At 55.9% G+C, this 2,227-nt stretch overlaps 1 protein-coding gene across 1 annotated transcript in view; it reads left to right on the top strand.

Annotated features, from left to right (window-relative positions):
* The window catches only part of STOML2 (stomatin like 2), a 26,368-nt gene extending 24,721 nt beyond the window's left edge, over positions 1 to 1,647 (top strand). Inside the window, exon 9 of the mRNA XM_008643000.2 lies at positions 1,378 to 1,647. Within this exon, the coding sequence (XP_008641222.2) occupies positions 1,378 to 1,509 (132 nt within the window). The 3' untranslated portion in view covers positions 1,510 to 1,647. The remainder of the gene's footprint in view (positions 1 to 1,377) is intronic.
* The last annotated feature ends 580 nt before the right edge of the window (positions 1,648 to 2,227 follow it).

A 2,227-nucleotide genomic window follows, 5' to 3' on the forward strand; every position in this document is an offset into this window, starting at 1 on the left:
GCGGGGGAGAGACTGCCTCCCTGTGGGCCAGGCTTCCTCAGCCACTTCTGATCCTTCCCTGCTGGGGCCTCAGGCTGAGCACCAGCTCATGTTGCTGCCCCGCCCCAGCCGCCAGCAGCAGCAGGAGGCATGTGCCAGTGTTGCTGTTGGGGAAGAGACAGCCATGCATGCATGAAATTGTCCTGATTCGCTCCCTGAAGTGGTTGGGATTCAGTCCTTGTAAGTGCTTTGTCGTGATTCTGATGTGCTCCCTGCTGTGGTTTGTTGTAGGAGAAGCCAATGCCATGCTGGTCAAGGCTAGGGCCAAGGCAGAGGCAATTCAGCTCCTGGCAGCTGCTCTGGCACAGCAGGTGAGTGATGGCAGCTTGGACCAGCCACTGCTTTGGTGCTGGCACTGGGGGAGGTGAAACCATGGGCAAGGTGGCACCTGGCTTTCTCCTGGACACTCCCTGGCACCTTCAGCAGCAGCAGGGAGTGAAGATCTTTGGTGGGCTGGGGATACAGGCAGGGATGAGCTGTTGGTGGCATGTCTCTTTGTCCCCAGCACGGCAATGCTGCTGCCTCCCTGTCGGTGGCAGAGCAGTACGTGAACGCTTTCTCCAAGATTGCCAAAGACTCCAACACAGTCCTGCTGCCCGCCAACACCGGCGATGTCACCAACATGGTCGCACAGGTCAGTGTAGTCCCCTGTGTCCTGGGCTGCATCCAGAGCCCCGTGGGCAGCGGGGGAGGGAGGGGATTCTGCCCCTCTGCTCCGCTCTGCTGAGACCCACCTGGAGCACTGCATCCAGCTCTGGGGTCCCAGCACAGGAGGGACAGGGACCTGCTGGAGCCAGTCCAGAGGAGGACGCCAAGATGATTGGAGGGATAGAATGCCTCTCCTACAGGAAAAGGCTGAGAGAATTGGGGTTCTTCAGCCTGCAGAACAGAAGGCTCTAGAGAGACATTGTAGCGCCTTCCAGTACCTAAAAGGGGCTTACAATGAAGATGGAGAGACTTTACAAGGGCATGTAATGATAGGATGAGAAGGAATGGCTTTAAACTGAAGAGTAGGTTAAGATTAGGTATCAGAAAGAAATTCTTTCCTGTGAGGGTGGCGAGGCACTGGAACAGGTTGCCCAGAGAAGCTGTGGATGCCCCATCCCTGAAAGTGTTCAAGGCCAGGTTGAATGGGGCTGTGAGCAGCCTGGTCCGGTGCGGGATGTCCCTGCCCATGGCAGGGGGGTTAGAAAAAGAGGGTCTTTAAGGTCCCTTCTAACCCAAGCCATTCTTGCTCTCACCCAAGTGAGTCTTGCTCTGGGGAGGTGAAGAGGGCCCCATACTGGGGCCTGGCCCTCTCCTCTCCTCCCCTCCCTGTGACTGTCTCATTCCTTCCAGGCCCTGGGGATCTACACCACACTGACCAAGCCACAAGCTGTGAAGACCCAAGATGGGATGCCCCAAACCCATGAGGACTCCCAATCTCCTGCCGTGGAGGTGCTGAAGGCAGAACAGGGCAGCTCCAGCTAACAGGGCTGGAAGGATCCCACACCCTCTCCTGAGGCCTGCCGGCAGTCCTGTTCTGCTGTGGGCAGTCGCTCTTCTTCCCTTAGTCCCTATTTTATATTGGATTTAAATCATGTAATAAATGGTAACAGTGCTGCTGCAGCATGTTCCCTCGTGCTTGGGTGCCTGACCCCAGCGTTCCATGCTGAAGGGGGACCATCCCTCCTCAGCAGGCTCCTGCTGGGATCTCCCATCGACATGCAGTCACATGCACGAGTGGCAAATTAGATACTCTGAAAAAATTCTTCCTGTGAGGCTGATGAGCCACTGGCACAGGTTGCCCTGGGAAGTTGTGGGGCTCTGAGCAACCTGGTCGAGTGGAAAGTGTCCCTGTCCCTGCCCACAGTGTCCCTGCCCACAGTATGGAACTAGATGATCTTCAAGGTGCCTTTCCAACCCGAACCATTCTATGATTCTTTGAATTTGGGGACCCCACTCCTAGGAAGGATGCCTTGCCCAGCACATCACGTCTCTAGGAATGTGAGCTCTTGTCATCATCCCCTTCTCTGTTATCTCCCAGAAGTTGTCCCTACAGTGCATGACTGTGCGTTCTCTACAGCAGGCTCCTCACAGTGCGCACCACAGGGCGAGGAGCGCCTCTGTCGATTAATTAATTAATAGATTAATTAAAACAACACCCTCACTGTTAAGAGTGTGCCTCGGTGAAGGGAGGTGCGCGGGG

This window comes from Corvus brachyrhynchos, unplaced genomic scaffold (assembly GCF_000691975.1).
Source record: "Corvus brachyrhynchos isolate BGI_N302 unplaced genomic scaffold, ASM69197v1 scaffold139, whole genome shotgun sequence".
In the NCBI taxonomy this organism is placed as follows: domain Eukaryota; kingdom Metazoa; phylum Chordata; class Aves; order Passeriformes; family Corvidae; genus Corvus; species Corvus brachyrhynchos.